We start from the raw sequence: 26,826 nt of genomic DNA, 5'->3' as shown, positions 1-26,826 counted from the left end.
AGGAAGTGGGAGTGGGGGGAGAGCATCACATTTCAGGGTGGCTCTGAGAAGTTGCAGCTGGCCCTATGGGAGCTCCCGGAAAAGCTCCCTGTAGAGGAGCCCCATTGTGGGCAGAAATGGCCAGGCCCTGGTGCACTGATGTGCTCAGTCATCACCTGGGAGCTGCCAGGAAGAGCATGGCCTCTGTTCAGATGCTGCCTCAGATCCCGAGGTGATGCAGCCAGAGACTCATTTAACTGCCCTCCAGGCAGCTGATATGCAAGTTTTTCTTACAGGGAGGGCAGACTGGCATACCTCTAAGGCTGCCATAGGAAAAATATTTAAAGATTGAATTTATTGATTTAAAAATTAAATATTGAAACAAAACTGTTTCTACTTGCAATGTGAACTGCTATATCACCCTGAGGTATCAATGAACACTAGATAGGGAATACTGGGGTAGATGTCAAACTTCTAATGTGGAGCTTTAAGCCAGTCTTTGATTTTCCTGTGAGGTGCCATAATAATCTCCAGTTGCACCAAGGTGTGAGCACAGTTCTCATTGTGATGCCAGCAGGTTGACTCCAAGGGGCTTGTCAAAGCTATGTCTCACCCAGTCCATGGCCCCTGTATGACTAAATACTAGATCAGCAGCTTTATGCCCAGATTCACTTAATATTGCAGTTGAGATCATGGTATCATTCCAGGCTTGATATGCAGAGAAGTAACCTGCTCAGTTATGAAGTTGCTGAGCTCTGACTTGAGCTTAAGCCCTCACAGAATCAGAGGATCCCCCATCTGCAGGGCTCACAAACCAGAGGCCACTAGTTTGGTTGCCAGCTTTTGCGGGAACCCTCTGCAAAGCTTTCGACCACTGGACGTGTAGCTGCTGCTGGGAATCCTAGTGGGGCAGGCGGTTGCTACCTTTCTATCCCATTGTTGTTAGTTGTGGGACAGCTGAAGGTGCCTCCCTTGTGTCTTCCAGCAAGCAATCTGGTTTCAGCTCACTCGAGCAACACAATGCAAGTCAGCTCCTCGGGTATTTGTAAGTGGTTATTATCTTATCTCATAATCTTTTTCTCTATCTAACACCTGGTTCTTTAGCTATTCGTCACAGAGCGTGGCTTCCAGATGGCTTGAATATCCAGATTTTCTTTATGTGGAGGAATATGCATTTGTTAATGTTCTCTTAAAAGGTGTCACCCAGAACTGAACACAGTGCTGACATGTGGTCCTAACACAGGCAGTTGCAGACCACCCCACTATCTAATTTGAACACTGCGCATGAATACAGCCCAGCTGTGGTAGGTTTTCCAACATCAAGTCAGCAGTCAGCAATGTTTTCCAAAACCTGCATTAAAACAAAATATTTTTCTCTATTTTTAGAATGTTTTCCACTGGAAGAAAGAAGTAGGATGAGGGGAAACAGAGAAGGGAAAGAATGCCAATTCTGATGTCTCAATCATGGAGTTGCACCACTCCGCAGACTTATACGTATCACGCCGCGTAAGCAGGCCTTGCAACACAGTGCCCATTCCCCACTTTCTCAACCCCGGGCTCCCTTTGCTTCTCGTACTCAGCAGAAAGTGGTTTGGTTGTCAGTTTCTGTCCTCACCAAAGTCTTGGGGCAGGGACCTCAGTTGTTCTGCCTCAGCTCTTCCCCTCACCTTTGTGTGTGTATTGGGGGTGGGGGTGGGGGTGGGGGAGGGGCGTAGTCAACCTGTTGAAACCAAGGGATGAGACCAGATCACAGAGCAGTCAAGATCAGAGAACGTCTGTTCAGACATCTCAATCACCCATCTTGGGCAGGGCCTGGATAATTTCAAAATGCTAGTCTTCATATATTTGTTGAGTACTTCAGTGTTTCCAAGAGAGCTTGTCTTCATATCTGATTTGGTCCTCATAACCACCTCATGAGGCAGGCAGGGCAGCTATTATCCTCCTTTTACAGATGAACCAACTAATCGCAACAGTGAGTGGCTGTCTGTCCCCCTACGAGCCCTGTGATTCCTGGGACAGTTATGGGAGCACAGCCCACAATGTGACCCATACAAATACGATCATTGCAAATATAATCATTCTTTATCAAACAAGCATATACTGAACACTTCCTATGTGCCTGACACTATAGTAGGCTCTGGCGATACAAAAAATGAATAGCTGTCCCTGTTTAAAGTTGCTTATACTGTAGTTTAGTAATTACTGTCAACTTTATACTGATATATCATTGAGAACAGTTGGAATCATTGGAGAAGAGGAAGTGATGCTTAGAGAACATTGGCTTCATCAGCAGATGAGGGAACTGGGGTCCAGAGAGGGAAGTCTTTCCACCTGGTATAGATAGGCAGGGTCTGTTGTAAGGTCCAGGCTCCTAGCTCCTAGCCCCTTCCCTACACTATACTGTGTCGCCCATACCCCCACCCCTACCCCCACGGGATAAGCTTTGGAGCTCAGACAAGTTTGTTCTCAGTAGTTGAGTATCTAAACCTAGATTATCCACAGATTCATTAGAATTGATTTTTGTCATAGTAATCTTGATACCTGGCTCATTTTGGTATTTGCCATAGGCCTAATGCTGTCACTCAACAGCCTTTTCCCTAGAACCTGATTCTAACATCATGAGGCAAATTTACTCTTGGTTGGCTCTGCTCTATGCTGGGTGAAGACTGTGTTCACACTGTTTTAAAGTCCAGGAGTGGGCTTCTTAGCCTGAAGTTTGCATATTTTAATGGGAACATGCTAGCTGCTCACAAATGTTTGAGGGCTGGAAGAGGGCACAGGCTTACTGTGTACTTAGCAGCAGAATAAGAACTAGCAGGGGAAATTACAGGAGGATACATTTGGCTCAGGGTAAGAAATATCTGTCTGGCTAGTAGCACTGCTTAGTAATGGAAGGAACCTTCTTTTCTAGCCGCACTTTAGCCATTCAGCCATGTCTAACCTGAAAGCCTGAAAAATATCATTTAGCTGGGCAGCTAAAAACTGAGGTCCTGCCCAAGACGGTTTGGCTCAGTGGATAGAGTGTTGGCCTGTGGACTGAAGGATCCCGAGTTTGATTCTGGTCAAGGGCACGTACCTTGGTTGCAGGTTCCCCGGCCCTGCTTGGGGTGTGTGCAGGAGGCAACCAATCGATGTGTCTCTCTCACATCGATGTTTCTCTCTGTCTCTCCCTCTCCCTTCCACCCTGTCTAAAAAATCAATGGAAAAATATCCTTGGGTGAGTATTAACAAAAATATAATAAAATAAAATAAAACCAGAAGTTCTGCTGTGAAGGAAGATTGAGAGAGTGGCTATTGGAAAATGTGATGGTTAATTTTGTGTGTCAATCTGACTGGGCCAGGTAAGGCCCAGATAGTTGGTAAAACATTTTTCCTGGGTGTGTCTGTGAGGGTATTTCTGGAAGAGGTTAGTGTTCGATTCGGTATCAAAAGTCTAAGAAAAGCAGATGGTCCTCCCCAAGGTGGCCTTAGGCTCAGACTGCACCACACCACTGGCTTTCTTGGGTCTCCAGCTGCGAACAGCAAGTTTCTTGGGACTTCTTAAACTCCATAACTGCGTGAGCCAATTCCTATAATAAGTCTCGTCGTATACGTCCATACATATACATATGTTTCTCTGGAGAACCCTGACTAATACAGGAAGGAATGGAACCTCCCAAATATATGATTGATTTCACAGAATTGGGTAGAGTGGGAAAGCAGGAGGAATCAGGGAAACCCTCTGTTTTCTAGCTTACATGCACCACCTGGTTTAGGGCTCAGGGAGAGACATGAATTCTATAGAAATCTGAAGTCTCGGTTTGCACAGAACTCCTGGCTACCAAATATTGAGCATACTACGTGCCAGGTACTCTGCTATGTGCTTCTCACAAGAAAACCCTATTTTATAGGTAGGTATGTCCCCGTTTTATAGTTGGGCAAACCCACTCCAGCATAGCTGGTCAAACCCGAACTCAGGATGGATACATCAGGTCCCTCCCTGCCCTGGCGGTCATCCATTCTACTTGTCATTGATACTCGTTTCATCTGTGTCTTTTTACTGCTAGATAATCTATGGGGCTTCGCCGCCCCAGAGCTCATGGAGATGGCATGCTATTGAAAACCTGGGAAGGCTACCACTCTGTAAAAATGTATGATAACATTATTAATTTGAGATTGATCTAATAATTTGAACTATGTGGGGATATAGGAGTATTTATTTTTCTTCTTTCCCTTTACTAATACATTAGGTCATCTTAAAACTGTTCAGAAGCACACAAAAAGCCCAAGATCTCCTCCACATTTTCTTTTCTTTTTTCAAAAATATATTTTTTATTGAAGAGAGAGAGAGAGAGAGAGAGAGAGAGAGAGAGAGAGAGAGAGAGAGAGGCTGCCTCCTGTACACTCTATACTGGGGATTGAGCCTGAAACCAGCATTGAACTGGTGACCTTTTGGTGCATGGGATGATGCTCAACCAACTGCACCACACTGGCCAGGGCCTTTTTTCTTTTTTTAAGGCCAATTCAGTTTCATCTCATAAAATTGTTAGTTCTTTTTAAGTTGGCTCTACTGTAGTAGTGACCATGTGCCTTTTCTGCATCGTAAGGCAGTATGACTGCTGAAACATAAAGGTCTCTGAACCTTTGAGAGGCTAGCTCTTGTTTTTATATATTAAGTAGAGCTTCTCATTGTAGGGTCATTTGAAAGTTTTTAGTTGTTAATCTTCATAATAGTTTCTTAAGATTATTCCCACATTATAACCAAATACTAAGTAATTTAGAGATTGTCAATGAAACCGCTTGGATCCAAAATTTTGTTGTTGGCATTGCTATTGGGAGGGGCACTGAGCATTCTAGTTGAAAAGTAGCTTAATTGGGAGAAACTCGAAGGAACATTAGGCCAGTTGAACATCTTGTTTTTTATTCCTTGGCTTTTCAGCTCTGGGATCACAGGCAAGTAAGCTAATATTTCTGTGTCTCAGCTTCATTAACTCTAAGGGGAAAAGGTAGGAGCATGCATGAGAGAGAGAGAGAGAGAGAGAGAGAGAGAGAGAGAGAGAGAGAGAGAGAGAGAGATATCAAGGGACACTCTGAAATTCAAAAGTGAGTTAATTCATAATTCTGACACGGGTCACATCTTACTTGACTTATAGTGGCCTCTGGTACAGCCAGCTCTCAGTGAATACTTGTTGATGTAGAAAGAAGTGAGAGACCTTGACCTTTTTAGTTCCACGTGTTCTCTTGGATTCAGCAGAGATCTAATGAAGAACAATGCGATGGATATGAAATTCCCAGTTGATCTGCCCCCACTTACAGGCAGACTTTTCTTACTATCTCAATATGGATTTATCCTTAGCCTGCATTTGGCATATTCTTGACTTACCTAACACCTCTCTCTTAGTTCCTTACTTTTATTCTAATATTTTTATTTTATTCTAAATGTACATATTTACATTTACCCATCTGGCCTTAAATTATAAGCTCTTGGGCCTTGAAGCCATTTCTTTGTAATACCCAGTGTGAGGCTGAGCACAGAACACCGTGATGACAGCTATTTGATCACCTACTTCGCCCCGGCTGGACCCAAGATAACTGAGATTCCTGTGTAGCTTGGAATGTCCAGTGGTAGCATGTCTGACACACAGCTGCTGCTTGTGAGCATCTAAAGAATGCTAGGTACCAGAGGAAGATGGACAGAGAGCTTTTCAAGTAGTTATTCATCTTTGTGCCTCCTTCCCCATCAAAGAAAAAGGCTCAGCCTTGACCTCTTGGTGTCTTTAGTTGAACTTTGTATGAATTTCTCTTTCTCATCTTGTTTTAAGCATGAAAATTGGTGACAAAGATTGCAAACTTATTGATATTCTCCCAAAGATCTATGCAAAGCCCCAAAATAGAACACCCCCCCCCCAAGTTAAAACATAGCTTGAGCTTGATTCCAGGTGCAGGATCATGCAAATTCTGTTTATACATGTATGTCTGTCATTTGCAAGAAGCAAAGGTGTTAGAAACACATGCAAATCTTGACTACCTTCCTGCCAGTTCTCTTCTCCTTCAGTGCCTGAATCTACACAGTCTATGCTTTTCTTTTTTTTCTCTCCAGGATTTGAGCAAACTGAGCTATCACTGATTTTAATTTTTTTTCAACTATTTATTTTGAAATACAAGAAGTTACAAAATAGAACATATAGTCCCATAAACTCACAACCTAGCTTTCTCTAAAGGTTGATGTCTTAAATGACTGGAGTAAAATTTCAAAACAGGAAATTGACATTGGTACAGTACTGTCAACTAGATTGCAGGAGATCTGTTTTTTTTTTAAAGCACAAATATTTTGAAGTCATAAAACAATACTTTTAAACACAAATATTATGTCTTGATATTGGGTGAGGAGGTTGACAAGGAGTGTAATTACTCTGAAAGCAGTAGTCATGTGTGTTGTGATGCTGGATATGAAACACCAACCGGCAGTTTTAAGAGCATGCTCCCAAGCTCAGGGTGTGCCGTAAGGAAAGGAAAGGCCTGCAGGAAGTGGAGCAGCGTGGACTGAGCAGGGGGAAATGGAAACTTGCTGCAGGTTCAATGGGACTTCAGTTGCACTGTTTGTGTCTATTCATCCAGAGCCAGGCTGTGGCCATAAAGAAACTGTCCTCACACTCCCTATAACATGTAAGTCTACTTGATTAGAGGAAAGTATATATGACACTTACAGAAAAATAACAATTTTTAGGAAATAGATTCTATTTTTTAGATTCACAGAAAAATTGAAATTATAGAGTTCTTATATACCACCTGCCCACACACATGCATAGCCTCCTTACTATTAACATCATTTTTTTTTAAGGATGCATTTTTTTAAAGGATGAACCTATACTGACATATCATCACCCAAAGTCCATAGTTTTCATTAGCGTTAATCTTGTCATCGTACATTCTATGGGTTTGGACAAATGTATAATTACATGTATCCACCATTACAGTATCGTACAGAGTAGTTTCACTGCCCTAAAACTACTCTGTGCTCCACTTATTCATCCCTCTCTCATCCCTAATCCCTGGCATCCGCTAATCATTTTACTATCTCCATGGTTTCACCTTTTGTAGAATGTATTTTAGTTGGAATCATATAGAGCATGGAACCTTGTTTGTTTGTTTATTTTGTTAATCCTCACCCAAGGATATTTTTTTCCATTGATTTTTTTAGAGTGGAAGGGAGGAAGGGGGGTGGGGAGGGAGGGAGGGAGGGAGGGAGGGAGGGAGGGAGGGAGAGAGAGAGAGAGAGAGAGAGAGAGAAACATAGATATGACAGAGACACTCGATTGGTTGCCTCCTGCACGTGCCCTGACCAGGGCCAGGGGATCAAACCTGCAACCTAGGTACATGCCCTTGACTGGGTATGGGACCCCAGATGCTTGGGTGTGAGGGCCAGCACTCTAAAACACAGAGCCATACTGGCCAGGGCTGGAACCTTTTAAAATTGACTTCCGTCACTTAGTAAACATGCACTTAAGGTTCCTCCGTGTCTTTTCATAGCTTGATGGCTCATTTTTTTTTTTAAGTGCTGAATAATAATTCATTGTCTGGATGGACCACAGTTTATTTATTGACCTACTGAAGGGCATCTTAGCTGCTTTCATGTTTTGGCGATTATGAATAAAGCTGTTATAAACCTCACTGTGCAGGTTTTTTATTTTCTATTTTTTAAATCCTCACTCGAGGACATGCTGAGAGAGAGAGAGAGAGAGAGAGAGAGAGAGAGAGAGAGAGAGAGAGAGAGAGAGAGAGATTGGTTGATCTGTTGTCTTCTAGGGAGGTAGGGGGAGGAACCCGAAACCCAGGTATGTGCCCTGACCAAGAATCAAAATGGCAGCCTTTTGGTGCACAGGAGGACTCTCACCCAACGGGGCCACTAGCTGGTCTCATCGCGCAGGTTTTGAATTGGGTTTTCAATCTGCCGATGTGGCACTATGTGGATGCCTGTTCTGTGTTCCCGTTCTTGTATGAGGAACAAACATTTTTAAAAGTTGCCCCTCTCCCCTGTCTTTGGATGGGTGGTGAGGTGAGGGTTTTTTTTTTTTTTTTTGTCTTTTATTTGGTGTCCCACTGCATTCTCTTAGACATAGGATGGATCATGGGAGCAAATGATGACCCTTTGTGTCTAATTAGCAACTCTGATTGCTCATAGCCTGCCACAGCTTGTTCTTTCTCTGATTCTCTCACTGGGGAGGAGGTGGGTACTAGCATGGTTTAACTGTTTCAAGCTGGCTTGCTGGCACTGAATCATGGATATGAGGCTGCTTTTTGCTGTTGTTATGGCAGCAACAGAGAGCAGGAATGTCGGTTATGAATTGGTCAGTAGAGTGAACTGGGCAGAGAGAGGTCATGGAGAAAAACCACTGCCACCATCCATTCTCTGCCTCTAGACCTAGCTAAACGCCTCCACCAGGCATTGCTTCCTGCACAAGGAGTTCTTTTTCTGTGCTTTCCTGCCAAACAGCTCAACTGTTCTGAGTGAGATGGGCTGGGTCATTGTGGTCTTCCCCTTCAGGACTCCACTCAGCACCCTTGAGTTAGGCAGTGTGCACCCCAGTCCCCCGGGGAAACTTGTCAGTGTCAAACTGGCTGTGTTTCTTGACCTTAGATCTAGTTTCTTAACCACTCTAATCTCTAAACTTTCCTCTACTCTCTTTAAAACATTACTGGATTATCTAGCCTTAATAATGGTATGGATTATAGAATCTCCCCTAGTACTTGGAGCTGTCCTGTCTTTAAAAAAGTTTTTTTTTTTTGTATTAAAGATATTTTTACACTGTCTGCAGCCTTTTTTGAAGGAGTGAGTGGAGTGAGTTGCTGCCCAACAGCTTGGGGACCAGAAACTTAATAAAAAGCCCTAGAGCTGTGACTCTCAACCTTTCCAATGCCACAACCCTTTAATACAGTTCCTCATGTTGTGGTGACCCCCAACCATAAAATTATTTTCGTTGCTACTTCATAACTGTAATTTTGCTACTGTTAATGAATCGTAATGTAAATATCTGTGTTTTCCGATGGTCTTAGGCGACCCTGCTAGCGGTTCTCAATCTGTGGGTCGCGACATTACGTAGAGCCTAAGACCATCGGAAAACACAGATATTTACATTACGATTCATTAACAGTAGCAAAATTACAGTTATGAAGTAGCAACGAAAATAATTTTATGGTTGGGGGTCACCACAACATGAGGAACTGTATTAAAGGGTTGTGGCATTGGAAAGGTTGAGAACCACTGCCCTAGAAGATGGTGAAGATGGGGCCATCAGCAGAACTAGGGGAAGAGTCACATGGATGTCTAAACCATAAACTCTGAACCAGTACATTCAGTTGCAGTTGGGTTGTTTATTTTTATTTCTTTATTTAAATCATCATCTGAGGATGTTTTACTGATTTTAGAGAGTGGGTAAGGGAGTGAGAGGGGTGGTAAGAGAGAGAGGGAGAGAGAGAACCACTGATGTATGAGAGAGGCAACCATTGGTTGTACCCTGCCCCTACCGGTATCTGCCCATCACCTAGGTAAGCGCCCCGAGAATGGAATGGAACCACCTATGTATGTACCCCGAGCTGGGAATGGAACCGGCAACCTTTCCATGCACAGGACTAAGCTCCTACCAACTGAGCCACACCTGCCAGGGCTGGTTTGTTGATAAACGGTTTTGCAGTGAAGTAATTTTATCTCCCATAGGGTGCAACACTAATTTACTTGAGGGCTGCAAGGGTGGCACCAATTCAAGCTGTCCTCTTTAAAGTATTAATTCAGCCTTGCCTCCCACTCATTCCCAGTTTGCACTTAGATGTCAGAAGTGGGAGGGGGTTACGTGAACTTCATTTGCCTGCTCTCCATCAGGTGCAGGAAGTGATGAGGAAGAACTCAGTCTGTGCAGGGGCAGCAATGGCCGCCTAAGGCGTTACTGATACACAGGCAGGGAAAGTGCGTGCGGGGCCGCATGGCGAGTGCGAATGCTTAAGCTGGGATCTCCGAGTTATGTGTACTGCCTCGTGCCCTCAGAGCCGGACCCTGGACAAACACGTTATTGGGTCAGGAGATGAAAGACGTGCCTCCAAGTTTTGGACCTCTCACTCCCTAAGCTGAAACCCACCGCAGTTGTTTGCAAACTTAAGAGGGTGGAAGAATGCCGCCTCGTCTCCTTGCCCTGTTTGTAAGTGTGTGTGTAAAAAAATCCAGTGGGAAAGTAGCAGGCATGCAGGTACACTGGTTCTTCCCGGGGAAGCAAGTGTGCAGGCATCCAGGGGTGCAGCCGCCATCACGGGCACAGCGGCCCCCCTTCCTGATTCTATGAAACCCCGGGAAGCAATCCTCCCTCTCCCCCCCTCCCCGCCCCTTCAGGAGCGGGCGCTTTGCTTGTGAATGCTTTTCTCTTTGATCAGCGCACTTTTATTTCAATAGTGCAGTGGGACTCTCCCTGGGGCGTTATAGGGTGTCAAATATGGCATTTGCTCCTATTGCAGAAAAACAGGCCCAATGCAATTCACCGTGCTTCTGAACAGTTGCCGAGCACCGAAACCCGACAGCAAAGCTGTTGAAGGGAGAGCAGGGATTCCGGGGAGGGCGGGACTCGAACGGGGATTGAGGAGGGTGGTCCAGGGCCCCCGCCCGAAGGGCATCGCTCAGCGCTCCCGGCCTGTGGGCGGGCTGGAGTGCAGGGAAGATGGGAGGCCCCAGTGGGGTGGTGCAGGAACAGCTGTGCCGGCCGCCGCAGGAGAGCGGGCACCGTCCCAGCGGAGCCATGTGGGACGTGAGCGACGTGTGGCGGCAGCCTCTGCTCAGACTATTCTGCTGCAGTGGGGGTTTCTGGGAGCGCCGCCCACTTCCTTGCAATCGCAGCCCAGCCTCGGCTTGAGGTACGCACCTATGCGAGGCAGGCAGCGCTTCTGTGCTGATGCATCGCGCACACCCCCGTAACGCCATCTATCCGGTGGCAGTCCCCGCGATACTTATGGGGCTTCTAGTCAGATAATCAACTGCCGGTTGCAGAAGGATCCAGTTTTATTCGCTCTTCTACTAGAGATAAAGGCATGTTGAAAATATTGTGAATGTTGACTGAGAGACCCAAGATACTTGGGTCTATTTGGGTCCGGTGTGGCGGGGATCGTGGTGAGACTCATAAGTGTTATCAGGGAGCATCTCTGGCAAGGAGTGACCGAGAGCTGTGCCCCACGGGCGCGCTCAGCATCTTCCCTCAGGCTTCCCTCTCTCCAACCTTTAACATTAAGCGGAGTCTTCAGCTTGACTGTGCCTGACTCAGACTGCATGTTACTGCCTGGCAGAGGTTGCTCAGTGGTTAGAGCGTGGGCCAGCACACCACAGGTCGCGGGTTCGATTCCTGGGCGCGCGCGTTGTGTGTGTGTGTGTGTGTGTGTGTGTGTGTGTAGGGGGAAGGCAACCAATCAATGTGTGTCTCACAATATATTTTTTCTCACTCCCACTTTCTCTAAAACTCAATGGAAATAGTATCCTCGGGTCAGAATTAACTAAAAAAAAATTTGTTTTTAAAGAATGCTGAGTATTGGGGTCCCACTCCCAGAGGCCAACAGTAGGATGCATTTTAACCAGCATTCTTGGGAGATTCGGCTGCGCGGGTCTACAGACCAGTGGACGGTAGCGCTCCTTTCCTCCCAGCACAGTTGAGGTGATTATTCTGGGAAGCCATGGCCGTCGTTTTTAGGGGATGGTAGGAGGAGGCTCACGGAGTCTAGGACCTTCAGCCAAGGCTGGGGGCGTTATCTGCAGCTGGTTATCGCACTACTGATGCTAGCCTGCAGGGGGCACCAGCAGGCTGCCTCCTGGCTTGCTCACGGCCCTTCCCCGCCCTTCCCACCCGCTCCCCACGTGAAGGAGGGGCTGGAACCAGAAGAATGCGTTCCCGCCCCAAAGCTGACGTGTGCATCGCTGCCGGCCGGACTCTTAAAAGCCCAAGCGGAGCGCGGGGCATCCTAGCAGAGCTGGAGAGGAGGCGAGCGGGAGGAAATCGCGGAGGACTGGAGCTGGCTCACTGGGACTGCGACTGTCACTGCTCTTCGAGCATCCCTGAGTGGGGGACTTACTGAGTGGACGAGCCAGGCCCTGCGGAAGTTGCGGGTGTATCCCCAGACCCCCGCCCCTTTCGAAGCGCTCGTGAAGCCTCTCGCCCCGTGCGAGCGTTCATCATTTAGCACAAAGCACGTTTCCAAAAAAGCATCGCTAAGGAGAGCGCCCGAGCAGCGCTCCCGCGCACAAACTCCCTCTTTCCCTTTGTTTCTGGGAGTCGACAAGCCGATCTCTTCCCCAAGTCTAAGTTATTCGCAAGAGGAGGGCCGCCGAGTCTAGGCTGTGAAGATGCCCCTGGAGCTGACTCAGAGCCGGGTGCAGAAGATCTGGATCCCGATCGACCACCGTCCCTCGCTGCCCAGAAGTGAGTACAGATATGTGCAGGGGAGAGGCGCGCCGCGTGGAGAGCAAAGCCATTGTGCGGCGGGAGCTGGCGCGGAGCTTTTGTACCGACTCCTCGCCACCAGCGCGTTCTTGCGGGGCCGGGTGCCTCCCTCCACCGCAGTCTCTGCTGGCTGGGGCGGGGCGCCTTCCGCTCCTCCCCAGAGCGCGGGGCGGGGACAGCGCGGGCTCTTGCGCCGGCGCTGCACCTCCCCTGCCGGGTGTGTGCCGCACCGTGGCTCGGCTGGCCCCACCGGGTTGTTCCCCCAAGCGCAGAGGGAGCCGGAAACCGCGAGCGCGCCAGGGTACTAGCTCCGGAGAGCAGGGGGCGGGAAGCGCAGGGCACTGCAGTGAGCCTTTGCTTCGGGACCTTTGAGAAGGGACGCTCGCGTGTTCCCGTCTCGGCCATGCTTCCGTGCGCCCGCTGGGCTGAGTCCGGCCAAGGGACGAGGCCGCTCGTACGCGAAGCGTCACCTCGGGTCTCCATCTCTACCTCACCTCTCTCTAACCCTCTCTCTTTACATCTATTTCTTTTTGTTTTGCTTTTGTTTGTTTATTTGTTGTTGTTCTTTACCTCTATTTGCATCGCCTCTCTTAACGCCTCTATATTTCTGTCTCCTTCCTGCCTTGTTTCCACTTTCTCTCGGTCCCCTTTTCCATACATTTCTATCTCATCTTTATATTTCCATCCCCCATATCTCTTCTTTTTTTCTATATATTTGTAATCTCTCTACTTTTCTTATATTTGTCCTCTCTTTTCACCTCTCTCTTTCCCTCTGTACGTATATCTGTCTCCTGTCTCTGCTCCCACCTCTAGCTCCTGTGCTGGGGCCACAAGAGAGCTTGCCCTGGAACCAAGCCATTGACCCTGGTTTGGGGGAGGCTCTGTGGATCCCTGACTGTACAGTTGGCAGCGTTTCGCGCGGGCGCGCCAGTTGCACGCACTGGACCGTGCTCGGAATTTGCTGGCAGTTCACCAACCTACCCCGTCTGTCGTTGGCCAGAAATGCTTTGGAAGGTTTACCTTAGGTTCTATCCCTAGCTACGGAGACAGTCATCTCTTAAAAGGGTAGTCAGTGGTTTGAAGGTAACACTGCTCCTCCGGGTAACCTGCCCATGGCCCATCAGGTGAATTGGATAGAACCCAATGGTGGTGTTTTGCCCCGGGCCAGGTTGGATTGCCTGAGAAACGTGGGATCCCAGGTGCAAACCCTAGGGATGGCTTCTAGGCATCAGTGGCTGTTTAGGGGAGGTGGCCTGCTGACCTCTGCTGTCATGACAGCTCACACAGCTGTGGTGACAGCTCTGGTGTGAATCATTGCCCCCACCCCCAATGCCCACCTGCCCCAGGAGGTGGGGAGAACTGGCCCTGTGGTGCTCCTTGGTCATATAGGTGATGGGGACCTGGTAAGGCACTCCTGACACTTGGGGCCCTTCCTCCATCAGCTTGTCGCCTTTGCTGGACATGCAGGTTCTTGGGGCCACGGAAGCCTTAAGGAGAATTGGGTTTATTTGCAAGGTAGCGGGAGTTTGGCAGGTCTGCATCTTTTAGATATACTCTTTTGTTTTTTAAAGAATGCTTTATTGACTGTTAGAGGGAGAGGAAGCAAGGGGGAGAGAGAAACATTGATGTAAGAGCCTCCTGTACATCCCCCACCAGGGATTGATCCTGACACCTGGGCAAGTGCCTTGACGGGGAGTTGAACTGGCATCCCTTCGGTGCATGGGATGACGCCCAACCATCTGAGCCACGCTGGCCAGGACTAGATATGCTCCTTTTTCTTAAAAAAAAAAAAAAAAAAAAAAAAAAAGTTGAATTCACTGTTGAGAATCATTGATTGGCTGCCTCCTGCACTACTGGAGGTTGAGCCCACAACCCAGGCATGTGCCCTTGACCGGAATCAACCCAGGACCCCTCAGTCCTTAGGCCGATGTTCTATCCACTGAGCCAAACCAGCTAGGGCTAGATATGCTCTTAAATAGTTTATAAACTGTACTGACCACAGTCTGCTTGTATTTCTATAAAACCTATTGGTGGTGAGGAATGCAGTGCCTCAAATCGTGAGGGAGATTCGGCTACAGCAAGATGCAGAAACAATTCAATTCAGCCCTTTGTGACTTGGAATAAAGTGTATTTGTGGAGCACTTTATAAACTGTAATTGGTCATATGAATATATGTTGGTTCTCTCTCTGTATGTAAATGCATGCATTTATGTGTGTGTGTGCACACACACGCACCTTTGGTAGTTCCTTGAGGTTCATGGTGGTGGGCTGAGGTCTGGGAGGAATGACCCTGAGTTTCCATGTAGAGGGCACAGATTGACTGCATTTGCCCAGTCGTGTGATTATGAGAGACACAAATGTGCAGTGATGCTTCCTTCCTCCAGGCATCAGAGACCCATCCATTAGACTCTGTCCGTCTGCACGTCTCACACGCCGATGAGAGATTTGCGTAAAAATCTCTGTCAGAACCTTTCAGAGCTTGGGGGTGGGGCAGGGGATGCTAAAGCTGATGGATTAATTCCCTTTCCCCGCCTACATCTGGAATTCTGCGTGTGGTTCTGAAGTGTAGTCTCAGATGTGTTCTTATAAAAATAACTGCAGCCTAAATAGTTATTACATGCCCTTATTTCAAGTAGCGGTGTCTTTCTTGGTTCCTATAGCCACGTTTGTCTTTCATCGGAATAGAGAAAACAGGGTGTTTTTTCTTGACATCTTTCTAAGTGGTGTCGTAATTGGGGGTCTGCAGCAGATTCCTTTGAGGGCATGGGGAACATTACTATTCATGTGCAAAGAGCAATGAAACATCAGGAAACCCCAGAGTGATTAGTTTGATATTTCTTCCTCTGAAGCACATACATTGGATGCCCTCTTAGGATACCCACATGGTGGTAAATGCTTCTTACAAATCCTGCAGCTTCCTTCAAATGCAAACCATAACTTGGGGAGACTTAACTGAATTGGTAAATCAGTTTCATCGACAAGGATGTCAAAAATGACTGGCAAGGGCTGCCTATCCTTTGTTTATCATCAGTAAAAGTGGAGGGCCTCTGCATGGGAGTCCCTGCTTATTTACCCACTCAGAATCTTAGTTTTCTCGGCCCTGGCTAGATAGCTCAGTTGGTTAGAGCATCCTCCCCATATGCCAAGGTTTTGGGTTCGAGCTCTGGTCAGGGCACATCCAAGAAGCAACCAATGAATGCATAAACAAGTGGAACAACTAATCAACACTTCTCTCAAATCAATTTAAAAAAAGAACCTCAGTTTTCTCATCTGTAAAGTAGGTTGCATACTGTGTACTGATAGAAGGGTTTTCATCTCAGCAGGGCCTAAAAGCCACTGATGGCATTCTAATTTAAAGAAGGTAAGGGGTGTGTTTAAGAGAAATTCCTACCTATACTGTTGATGCTTGGCCCTGGCTACACATTAGAATAATTTGGGGGGCTGGGGGCGGAATCCATATACTTTAAACCAAGTCAGAATTGCCACAGGGGAGGCCTGGGCATCCTGTTTTGTTTTTAATGTATTTTTATTGATTTCAGAGAGGAAGGGAGAAGAAGAGATAGATAGAAACATCAATGATGAGAAAGAATCATTGATTGGCTGCCCCCTGCACACAACCCACTGGGGATGGATCCTGCAACCTGGGCATGTGCCCTGACAGGGAATTGAACTGTGATCTTCTGGTTCATAGGTCAATGCTCAACCACTGAGCCACGCAGGCTGGGCTGCATCCTGTTTTTTTAAGAGTGCTGTAGGTTCAGCCTCTTAAAAAAACAGGAGAACCACTAATTTAGGAAAGAGCACTTAAAGAATTTCAGGTGAGAGAGACTTCAGTGAGCCCCAACCATGTCTCTTAGTATTTATATGGTGGGCCCTCCATATCACTTGTGGGTCTTCGTTTCCTCATCTGGGGTGATGAAAGCTATAAAGGCTGATGCTGACATAGGCGGCTGAAGAAAGCATTTCCCATGTATTACGTTGCAGTTAATCCTCCCAAGAAACTTTATGAAGCATCCCTCCATTTCACTTAGAAAAAGAAACTAAGACAGTGAGAGATCAAGGAACTTGTTCAAAGTCCAAAGAAGCTGTGGGATCTGGCTCTGAACTCTATTTGACTCCAGGCCCTGCCCTCTGAGCCACTATGCTATTGTATTGCCTCCCAAGGTTGTCAAATGATTCACTAAAACTGCCCTGTCCCTCAGTGTCCTTGGCAGAGACCAGGTAGGGTTGGGAGGGCCATTCATTGGACAAAGATTAGTTAGGCGTGTGTTAAAATGTGCATGCAAAATAATGAGTATGGTATTCATCAAATAGTACAGAATAACTTTTGAAAAAGGGTTGGTTCAGCCGGATTCAACCCCCTCCCCACCAAAGCCTCAGGCACACGCCCTTGGGGCAAGCTCACTTAGATGTTGTTTTTATTTATTTATTTAAAATATATTTTATTGATTTTTTACAGAGAGGAAGGGAGAGGGATAGAGAGTTAGAAACATCGATGAGAGAGAAACATCGATCAACTGCCTCCTGCACACTCCCTACTGGGGATGTGCCCACAACCAGGGTACGTGCCCTTGACCGGAATCAAACCTGGGACCTTTTAGTCCGCAGGCCGACGCTCTATCCACTGAGCCAAACCAGTTAGGGCTAGATGTTGGTTTTAAACGTCAACTAAAGCAGACTCTCTGAGCTAATGTGATCCCAGAGAGTGTTTATGTCTAGTAGACCATAGTTAAGTGTTTGTTATCATTTTCTGAGCCTGCATTTCATTATCCTAGGGCCAAGTGTATGCAGCTGTTTTCCCAGAGCGCCCTTCCTAGGTGATGGTGTAACTGCAGGGTCACAGCAGGTCTTTCTGTACAGAGTTTGGTGTGCCCTTGCCTGGTGGGAGTAGGTTTCAGTGGTTACCTTAAACACACAATGATCAAAATTCCATCAGGCAGTGCTGGGGACTGACCCCATCTACATGTGTCTGTCTTTTCTTTTGTTAATCCTCACCCGAGGATATTTTTTCCATTGATTTTTAGAGAGAGTGGAAAGGAGGGAAGCGGGGGGGGGGGGGGGGGGGGGAGGGAGAGAGAGAGAGAGAGAGATAGAGAGGAGAGATGTGAGACAGACACATCAATTGGTTGCCTTCTGCATGTGCCCTGACCTGTGCCTGGGATCCAACCTACAACCCTTTGGTGCAGAGGTTTTTTTTTGGGGGGGGGGGAGTGGGCTCGGTGCCGATGCTCTAACCACTTAGCAACGCTGGTCAGGGCTACACGCAAACAGCCCCTTCTAATTGTTCCCCTTGGACTTGTCATTGAAATAACTTACCCATTTGCAGAAGCGAACACAAAGGACTTGGGCATCTTTGAGGTTAGCATTTTGGAGGGTTTCTGGGTAGAAGACTTGTAGGAGGGATGGGAGAATAGCAAAGTGTCTTCCAATGGATGATTTTATATTCTGAGCATGAGTTGTAGTTATAAGTATAGTGGGTGAGGACAGCTGTCAAGTACCTGCTTATGTCAGTGGGTTATATATTATCAGAGAAGTTAATAGAGAATATGTTAGTATATTATCAGATTAACCTGGTTTGTAGGGCTGGTATTGGGATTGCAGCCTCTGTCCTTCTGGCTGACCATTTTTAGGATTGGCTATTCGGGTCCGTACATGAGAGGGTTGTGGTATATGGACCTGAGTAGGGCATATGTCCTAGTTGTGGGTTTGCTCCCCGGTTGGGGCATGTATGGAGGCAACACATTGATGTCTCTCTCTCTCAAAAAAAAAAAAAAAATCAGTAAAAACATATTCTCTGGTGAGCATTAAATAAAATATTACAAAGTAAGAAGTAGGGAGGGACGATGGAGATTAAGACCCAAAGGTTTAGTCAAAAGTTTTTGTGGTTTTCCTCTTCTATTTGAGACCCCGGAGCACCTGGGCCCAGGGACAGCTGTGGCCACCTTTGGCAGCCCCCCTTCCAGCTCCTTTGAATCTTATACAACAAGCCAAAGGAATAGGAAGAACAATTTCTGCTTTGCCAAACATGGGACTGATGGTTTATTTAGATTTGAGATTTAACCTGATTTTTTTAGCTTAGGATATTTACTCTGCCATGTCTTTGTGCTGCTTTCCTGCCAAAGCATCTACTGCCAGAAGAGATTTGGAGTTCATTTGTATGATTAGTGGATAGTAGAACTAATCCCCAATTTGATAAATCAGTCAATATCTGTCTCCACTTCCTTGGCATCAGTCCAACAAAAGTATTTCATAAATGTGCACAGCTCAGAGATTGTGTGTGTGTGTGTGTGTGTCTGTCCATCCATCTGTCTCGCATGTTTGGATGCTCTTGAGAGCAGTAGCTTTGTGAGGGCATCAGATAAGACCAGGGAAAAACCAGTGGCTTGGGGGAAGGATTAGTAAGTACAGTATTGTTTTGGGGCACAAGTGAGAACACTTTACTCATTATCACATACAGCTGCCACAATGCATATGGTAGGGTGTGTCTTATGTTCCCGTTGGTTTTGGGGAGCCTGTCATCTTTCTCTGCTTGTCCCTTGGGATACAAGAAAGCCCTTTGGTGCTTCTTTCCTTTACTCATATGCTCACACCGGGCAGGGAAATTTCTAGGCACTTGTTTGGTCATGGCCACTGGGACCTGAGGAATCTTGGCCCGAGCTTTTGTGGCTCCCGAATGTGTCCTGGCCTCCTGATGGCCCTCCTCCTCCTCCTCCTCCTCCTGCTTACTCTGCATGGAGGTCACTGATGGTCAAAACCATGAAAGAAACAGCCCCTGTGTAGTGTGCTTGCTTCCTCCTTGCCCCTAGCCTATAGGTCCAGGGCACAGATCCTAGACCTGTAGTGGGCGTTTGGACATCTGACCTCAGTTTGGTCACCAGGCCAGTGTGGGTCTGTGTGGGGGCACATCCAGCTTAAGAGGAGGCGTTCTTCCTTCAAGCCTGTGCTTGTCAGTGGCCTGGTGGCTTTCTCTCCTCTCCCCCATCTGGCACTCGCCTATTAGAAACAGAGCCCCTGTCTAAATCTGACCATGGCCTAGATTTGGGGTGCAACCTGAATACCTTTGCCTGCACCCTTGTAGCCGGTGCCTGGGAAGCAGTGCTGCATGGCTGATGAGGAGAGCTGGGCTGACTGTGGCAGCCAGTGAGCTCCAGGCAGCGCTGCTGGGCTGGGAGTGGGCAGATGGCCAGTCTCGCTCCCAGTGGGCAGCCCCTGGCTCACGTGTACTCGTCACCAGGATACTAGAGTTGCCTGAGAGTCTCAGGGGCAAGACGCCAGCCAAGGAAATACTGTGCATGAAATGTTTAGAGTAGGGCTCTTTGGGCTGCCCTTTTTTTTGGCTGCTTTCTTAAAACACAGTGAAAAACCTCTCTCCCTGGTGTTTTGTCTTATTGAGATTCTGAGGAACATGGACAGTAGTTAAGCAGCGAAGCCAAGAGGAGATTCACAAGGCAAGGCCTTCTGGGTTTCCCGGGACTCTGCCAAGGCTCTGTGACCTGGAGCATCTGGGACTCTGTTACCTGCATTTCCTTTTTATTCTTATTTATTGATTTCAGAGAGGGGGAGAGAGAAAGAGAGAGAGAAAAACATCAATTTCTTGTTCCATTGTTTATGCATTCATTGGTTGTTGATTCTAGTTTGCGCCCTGACCAGAGATCGAACACGAAACCTTAGCATATGGGGATGATGATCTAACCAACTGACTTACCTGGCCAGGGCTTGACCTGCCATTTCTTAAGCAGAGCCCTGTCATCAGTGTGGCAGAAAAGGGCAGGAGAGTCTCAAAGACAGAGGAATTTATCTGTCACCCTTGATGGGGGTGGGACTGCATTCTGGGTCCCTGACCTACTTTCAATTGATAAACTCTTACTTGTCTTCTTTAAAAACAGTTTTAAGGAAGGTCATCCAGACCTACTGTGTGGAGGTTGGGAAATTGATGATTGGCCTCCCTGTATTTCAACTGTAGAAGCCCCACTCCTACCTGCCACCTCAATTTACATACTGCATTTGGAACCTGTTGACTTCATGCTAATTAGTGTTGGGGAGTGGAGTGCCTTTCTTACACTCCCAGGAGTGCCTTCTACTCTGGGGTTAGTAACCGGCTTCCCAGCTGGCTTTAGGGTTCTGGTATCAGGCTGGGAATTAAGATTCCTGTCATTCATCACCTGAAAACAAGATGGACTACAAGGTGTGACTAAAGGGCTCTGGCCACCAGGGGGCGCTAGCCCCACTGGATTGTATAATGCCCAGGGCTTTAAGGTGGGAATGAAATAGGAATTTTTAAGTTTGCTGTGGGGCACAGGACTTGGTCCATCCTTGAGCACTGCTTCATCCATGGCACTTTTCTTTGTTTCTCTTTCCAGCCTGTGGGCCAAAGCTGACCAACTCCCCAACAGTGATTGTCATGGTGGGCCTCCCAGCCCGGGGTAAGACCTACATATCCAAGAAGCTGACTCGCTACCTCAACTGGATTGGTGTCCCCACGAAAGGTGAGGCCATGTCCCAAGGTTGAGAGTCACATTGTGTGTTGCAAATCCTGCTCACCAAGCCCCCCACTGCCCCATCTCCAGCTGCTGGGGCTCACCACGTAGGGACTATCTTGGGTTGATCTCTCCCTATATTGGGGGGACTTTTTGTGGCTGTGTCCCACCATGCTGTTTACACTCCCTTACCTTGTGTTGAGATCTTTTCTGACTGGACGCTCTGTTAGTCCCTCTGCCCTGAATCCTGCCTAGCTCAGCCCTTGCCTCCAAGAAGCCTTCTTTGGCCCCAAAGTCTATGCTGAGCTTTTTCCTTTAAATTCCCGTGGCACTTAGTTGTGATATTCATCACGGACGTTCATAAAGCGCTCCATACGGTTGACTATATTGTGATGAATCTTTGCCTGGTTTCTCAACTGTATGGGAAATGTCTTAAGAACAGGGACTAACTTTTACATTTTCTGTTCCCCGCTGGGCCCAGCACAGCGCCTCAAAGAGTAAGTGCCCAGTAAATTCTCAGTGCTTCCTGTGGGTGCAGGCTGCCCTGTTCGCAGAAGAGTGGCTGATTTGGATCTGGCCGTGGTGTGCAAGCCCACTCTCTCCTGGGCGCCATCGGCAGAAATCATTGCCTGTTTTCGTTAGATGTATGGCTGCCACCTATTCTCACAGTCTCAGCCTCCAGCCCCTGACCTCATGAGGCAGGACTGTAGATGACAACCCGTGAAAAAGCAGGTGGCTCTGAGCCGTGTTTGGTCTGGGAGAAGCTGGGCTGCCTTCTAGGTCAGTGACTGCACTCGACAAGGCAGTTCACTTTCTGGTTTCCACATCTTACTGGGATCTTATTCAGGTTGGCGTGTGTGCGCGCGCGCGCATGCTTGGCTTCCGTTTTTGGAGAGTGTTCCCAGCTGTGAGTGGCCCCTTTTTCCTGGGGGCCAGCTGAGTGACCTCTCCGTTCCCTCTGCAGTGTTCAACGTTGGAGAGTACCGCCGGGAGGCCGTGAAGCACTACAGCTCCTACAACTTCTTCCGCCCTGACAATGAGGAGGCCATGAGAGTCCGGAAGTAAGGCCCGAGCTGCTGAGCTGCCGCAGGAGGCTTTGGGTTTTGGTTTGCTTTGCTTTTGAACGCCAGGCTTGGTAAGAGAAAGAGGAAGCTGGCCTGCAGTGTGGCTCTCTGTAGGTGACCATCAGATCTGGCCCCACCTCCATGTGTATTAAGAGGAATTTCCTGGCCGCTCTGAGGCTTGCTGCTTTTATCTGCTCCGGATGCTCTAATCCAGCTCAACAACAATGTTTCATTATTAAGAATGAACAGAATTGTTTTCATGGAAAATCAGCTGTTTATACTGAAACGGGTGGTGGTGTTTTATTTTATTTTTTTTAAGCCCAAGGTGATCATGAAACCCAAGTGCAATGGTGTTCAACCCTGGCTACACTTTAGAATCACCAGGGAGCTTGGAACGATCCCAATGCCAGGCCTACCCCAGACCAGTTTGGTGAGGATCCATGGGCCAGACCTGGGCATAGGTTTCTTAAAAGCTCCCAGGGGGTTTTAGTGTGCAGCCAGCATGAGCACCACTTCCAGACGGTAACTGCAGCCCTCTGTGCAGCTCTGGTGGGGAGCCTCTTGGCCTGCGGGATGTGCACCTGGCAGCCCTGGCCAGCCTGGGCAGTTCAGCATTAGGATCGCCAGTCACTGCTCGGATGGGCAGTCTCTGAGGCATGTTCTCTTTCTTCGTGTTGCAGGCAGTGTGCCCTCGCTGCCTTGAGAGACGTCAAAAGTTACCTGACGAAGGAAGGGGGCCAAATTTCAGTAAGTTGGGAGTATGCTGGCTCTATCTCCAGTCCTGAAGTGGGATGGTGCCCTGGAGAGAGTGAAATGTAGACACAGCCAAGCCATTACCAAGAGCCATTGTGGGGACACCTCCAATAGGGACGAGTGCCTTTGTCCTGCGATTGAGGGAAGCAGATGGCTAGAGTAGCACAGGGACCCAGGAAGGTGGTAGCGGGCGGACTCGGGCACAGCCAGCTGGTGTGCTCTGCTCACCCCTCCTCTGTGTGCACTCGGCACCACCCTCCAAGGCAGGCTATACCTGGGGTGGCCGCAGCCACGGAGCCAGTGTTCCTTCCATACGCACCTTCCCTGCAGGTTACTGTTACTCGTTTGCTTTAAGGATTGTGCCCACCCCTCCCCCGCCCTCCCTGGAGCTGGAGTTTGTGGGAGAGGGCAGAGAGGGGAGGTCCGTGGGGCAGGGCACAGTCTCTCTGGGAACCACATTTTTTGGCTTTTACCTGGAAGTGACAGGCCTGATCTCCTTGGTGACTTGGTAAATGCTGTTAAAACTCAGACTTGGGTTCTCTTCACTATCCTTGCTCTCTCCCAGGTTTTTGATGCCACCAATACCACTAGAGAGAGGAGACACATGATCCTTAATTTTGCCAAAGAAAATGATTTCAAGGTGAGTCAAATGCCTTGTCTTGCCCTGGAGTGCTCAGGAGAGAGGAGAACCCTGAGGAATCAGCTGATTTATACTTGGTCCTTCAGCTCCTGCTGCCCTGGTTTTGCCACATGTAGATAGGGCCTTCCTGGCGCTGGCTCTTAGTTTTACTATGACTGGTGGGGTGGAGGGAGGCATCTCTCCGTTGGGGAAGGACTTGAGATTGAGTGAGTGGTTCCTTTTTTATGTTTTGAGGATTTGTGAGCAGTGTCATTCCTCCTCACATATGGTGATGGCATTACAGTGATACCAAAGTTGGCCCTTTGCGTTACCGCATTTATTGCTTCCTAACGTTTCTGCCTCTCTTCTTCCCAGGTGTTTTTTATCGAGTCAGTGTGCGATGACCCTACAGTTGTGGCCTCCAATATTAGGGTAAGACAACGCAGGACCCCCACTCTAGTAGCAGAGTCTGAGAAAAGCAGGGAACCAGGTCAGGCCCAGAGAAGTATCTACCAGGGGTGGGCAAACTTTTTGACTCGAGGGCCACAATGTGTTCTTAAACTGGACCGGAGGGCCGGAACAAAAGCATGGATGGAGTGTTTGTGTGAACTAATATAAATTCAAAGTAAAGGAGCGGAGGGGAGAGCAAGAGAACCCTCCACTCTTTCGGCTCCGCGGGCCAGATAGAACAGCCGAACGGGCCGGATCCGGCCCGCGGGCCGTAGTTTGCCCACGGCTGCCTCTCAGCTTGTTGTTGATATTGTCTGGGAGGTGGGATCCAGGGAGGCCAGAAGTGCAGAGTGGTATTTAACTTAGAAGCATGTTCTGCGATCTGGCCTGGCTTTATCCCGGGCCCTTTCAGACAGTCTGCAGAAAGCATTCATTGTGGCACATGGGAGGTAAGGCAGCGTCTGGGAACAGTTTCTGGGGGTGGCAGTAGCTTGGTGGCTGGGTGGTGATGGGGTTGCTTAGGGCAAGGGGCAGCTCAGCCCTCCAGGCAGGTAAGTGGTTGTGGATTGACAACGGCCGTAGGACTCAGTGGACTAAAGGCAGAGTTCCCAGTTTGGCAAGCATGGAAGTAGTCAAACTCTCTTCCTGCTGGTGAATCTACAGCATATCCTCCTCTTCTCCCTGTGCCAAGAGAAGGTTGCCCGCATAAACTGAGGGTAATTGGCAGCTTAATTTGATTAATTCTGAAATTGTATCACTTGATAACAGTATATTGTAAATACAAACAGTTACTGTGAAGACTTTACCACAAGTCACCTTCTAGATAATTTTCTGTCTAGCTCAAATATCAGAATAAGACACTGCTATACAGAGCAACAGGTCTGGTATTGCTGCAGGGCATGGCGTGGTATTGCTACATATAAGTGTGCATCTTTAAAAGGCTGCTGAATGCTCATGAGCTTCTGGTATTGGGCATGTTCTCCAAGGCAGTGGGAATATTTACACGCATTTCTAAGAAGTGAGTTCATAGTTCAGGAAGGGCTATTCAAATTGTGGAAAATCAGCCCAGAGTGGTTTCAGCGGAAGAGGCTCAAAGGACGAGGAAACAGAAGTTGTTGTAATCTAAACAAAGGGTTTTGCTGTATTTCTCTGGTTTGGTTCTACCAGCCCCACTTGGTAGTAAAGGACAGAGTCGCTGCAAAGTCACGCTTCCCGGTGAGCAGCTGTCACCGTGTGTGTGGCCAGGACTCACTCGCCCCGACCTCCCATGTTCAGAAGGCTCTTTCTCTGATTAAGCCTCAAAGCGACTTTGCAGCTTAACTGTCCTCTTTGTGTGGGTGGCTGTGCTGGGAGAAAAGATTTGTTTTTAAGGGATCAGTTCCATGGCCTTCAGCATAGTCACATGATTGTGCAACCACCACCATCGAGCTCTAGAACTTTTTCATCTTCTCACATTGAAACTCTGCACCATGAAACACCAACTCCCCACTGGACTCGGGTGTTGAAAGAGTAGCTGCCTCTCTTTTGTGGCTGTGGTAGTTGTTGAGGAAAAGGACACATGCATTAAAAAATTCAGAGATGTTCCCTACACTCTGCCAGGTTGCTCAGACCTATTGTTCACGTAGAGGAGGAGATGGCAGGCTCGAGAGTTGATTCTCCTCCATCTCCTTCCCATAAGAGTGAACCTTGGAAGGAACGGGGCCTGGGTTAGAAAAGTGCTGATCATGGACTGGTTGCTGTCTGTCCATGGGCGGTGGAGGAAGCGTCCTGCCTGACACCCAGCGCAGCAGCACCAGAGGCAGCTTTGCTAACCGGAAGCCTGTTCTTGGTGTGGAGAATGTCACAGGTGCTTACACGGAGCTCAGTTATTGAGGGCTGGGATGCTGAAGGTGACATGCCTACTGGGTTGATCCCGAATCGTGGCCCATTCAGAGGTGTTCATTGGACTCCTTGTGGGTCCCCCGTCTCTGTCCCTCCAGTCAGCGATCCTTTGTCTACCGTGGTGCCCTCCCCGCGTAATTGTCGGGTTATGACTCAGCACTAGTGTATTTTCTTTTTCCCTTAAACACTGGTTCGGATCATCATTATTCCAAGGCTGTCTGTGCTTTCCCTGATTGCCTGCCCCAAATCCTGCTTCAGTTTAGCAGAAAGTCTCCAGCATGATTCATGAGCTGCCTCTTTGTGGTGTTACAGGAAGTGAAAATCTCCAGCCCGGATTACAAAGACTGCAACTCAGCAGAGGCCATGGAGGACTTCATGAAGAGAATTAACTGCTATGAAGCCAGCTATCAGCCCCTCGACCCTGACAAATGTGACAGGTAGTTCTTCGGAGGGGATCCTCTCTGAATCACCTACTTTGAAGCTTTTAAGTTCCCACAGTGCAGTTGTTCCTGGATACTTTCAAGAACTCTCTTAAAATATTTGAAAAAAATTCTTCACTGCATGTCCAGTGTAACTGTTTCAGATACTAACTATGTAGCAGTGCGGGAGGTGAATATTCAGCCAGTGGCTGGGTCCTTTTGGTACTGCCTCTATTTTCTTTCCCTTCTTTTGCTTTTCTCTCCCCCTCTTCCGGGAGGCCGTCAGCCTCTCGACCACACACTCTGCTGTGTGAGTTACAAACTCACTGTTAGATCACAGAGATGCAGACTGTGCCCTCCGGGAACATACAGCCAGACGGTGTGCTTCTCTTGGGGCCAGTCTCTGCCCTTGGCCCCAGCTGGGTGCTGCGCTGATGGGGGGAGCGGGTTCTGACCTGCTGGCTGCCTTCCTCTGCAGGGACCTGTCCTTGATCAAGGTGATTGACGTGGGCCGGCGGTTCTTGGTGAACAGAGTTCAGGACCACATTCAGAGCCGAATTGTGTACTACCTGATGAACATCCACGTGCAGCCCCGCACCATCTACCTGTGTCGGCACGGAGAGAGCGAGCACAACCTCCAGGGGAAGATCGGAGGGGACTCAGGCCTGTCCGTCAGGGGCAGGAAGGTAGGAGGGGAACAGGGGGAAAGGTACAGGGCTGAGGGGTGGGGTGTGAGTGTGT

At 48.1% G+C, this 26,826-nt stretch overlaps 1 protein-coding gene across 5 annotated transcripts in view; it reads left to right on the top strand.

Annotated features, from left to right (window-relative positions):
* Positions 1-26,826, top strand: part of PFKFB3 (6-phosphofructo-2-kinase/fructose-2,6-biphosphatase 3) — a 93,115-nt gene that overhangs the window by 51,668 nt on the left and 14,621 nt on the right. For 2 of the 5 annotated variants that reach the window (XM_080669547.1, XM_080669546.1), the window contains exons 1-8: positions 11,941-12,401; positions 20,783-20,908; positions 21,864-21,960; positions 22,644-22,710; positions 23,282-23,356; positions 23,711-23,767; positions 25,979-26,103; positions 26,564-26,771. In XM_080669547.1, the coding sequence (XP_080525673.1) occupies positions 12,326-12,401; positions 20,783-20,908; positions 21,864-21,960; positions 22,644-22,710; positions 23,282-23,356; positions 23,711-23,767; positions 25,979-26,103; positions 26,564-26,771 (831 nt within the window). In that variant the 5' untranslated portion in view covers positions 11,941-12,325. Of the gene's footprint in view, positions 1-11,898; positions 12,402-20,782; positions 20,909-21,863; positions 21,961-22,643; positions 22,711-23,281; positions 23,357-23,710; positions 23,768-25,978; positions 26,104-26,563; positions 26,772-26,826 lie in introns of those variants that run through there. The other 3 variants (XM_080669550.1, XM_080669549.1, XM_080669548.1) reach the window with 2 other exon arrangements.

This window comes from Plecotus auritus (genome assembly GCF_963455305.1).
Source record: "Plecotus auritus genome assembly, chromosome: 1".
NCBI lineage: Eukaryota > Metazoa > Chordata > Mammalia > Chiroptera > Vespertilionidae > Plecotus > Plecotus auritus.
Note: the sequence above shows the minus strand (reverse complement) of the source record. Positions and strands in the feature narration are given on the sequence as shown.